This window comes from Geospiza fortis, unplaced genomic scaffold (assembly GCF_000277835.1).
Source record: "Geospiza fortis unplaced genomic scaffold, GeoFor_1.0 scaffold32, whole genome shotgun sequence".
In the NCBI taxonomy this organism is placed as follows: domain Eukaryota; kingdom Metazoa; phylum Chordata; class Aves; order Passeriformes; family Thraupidae; genus Geospiza; species Geospiza fortis.
In genome coordinates this window covers 1,241,164-1,242,026 of record NW_005054428.1, presented here as the reverse complement: position 1 = coordinate 1,242,026, position 863 = coordinate 1,241,164, and the positions used below count along the sequence as shown (strand labels likewise).

Sequence of the window (863 nt, the reverse complement as noted above, 5' to 3'; positions counted from 1 at the left end):
TCCGGCTCCTTCCTCCCGTTTCCCCCCGGTGTTTCCCGGGATGCTGCCGCGATCCCGGCTGCTGTTCCCTGGGGTGCAGCCCTGGCCAGGGATGTCCCAGTGCCTCCCTGGGTGCTCCATTCCAGGCTGCCCAGAGAGCCCGTGGGGTCTCCAAAGCTGCCTGGACAGAATTCCAAGCGCCCCAGGGACCCTGTCTGAGCGGGGGGTTGGGCTGGGTGACCCCCAGCGATCCCTTCTGATCAGATCCAGTTTGTGGTTCTGGTTTATTCCCTTGGGAATGCAGCGCTGGGATTCCTTGGGGTGCAGGGGTGGCTCAGGATCACCGAATCACGGGATGGTTTGGGTGGGAAGGGACCTAAAATCCCACCCAGTGCCACCCCTGCCATGGCAGGGCCAGCTCCCACTGTGCCAGGTGCTGCCAGCCCCAATGCCCAGCCTGGCCTTGGGCACTGCCAGGGCTCCAGGGGCAGCCACAGCTGCTCTGGCAATTCCAGCCCAGCCCCTGCCCACCCTGCCAGGGAACAATTCCCAATTGCCAAGATCCCATCCAGCCCTGCCCTCTGGCACTGGCAGCCATTCCCTGGCTCCTGTCCCTCCATCCTTGTCCCCAGTCCCTCTGCAGCTCTCCTGGAGCCCCTTCAGGCCCTGGAGGGGCACTGAGGGTTCCCCAGTTTCACACTGAGCAGTCGCATTTCCCTGGGGTGTCACATTCCGCTGGGTGCAGCTGCAGCCTGGGATGTTCCCCATCCCACGGGGATCTCCCGGCTCACCCCGCTGCTCTCCCTGCTCTCCCCAGTTGATTTCATCGGCGGCTTTGACTCCTACGGGTACCAGGCACCCCAGAAGACGTCGCCCTGCAGCTA

General features: G+C 64.3%; 1 protein-coding gene across 1 annotated transcript in view; it reads left to right on the top strand.

The window, feature by feature from the left end:
- Nucleotides 1–863, top strand: part of NKAIN1 (sodium/potassium transporting ATPase interacting 1) — a 12,355-nt gene that overhangs the window by 7,655 nt on the left and 3,837 nt on the right. Inside the window, exon 5 of the mRNA XM_031061869.1 lies at nt 797–859. Within this exon, the coding sequence (XP_030917729.1) occupies nt 797–859 (63 nt within the window). The remainder of the gene's footprint in view (nt 1–796; nt 860–863) is intronic.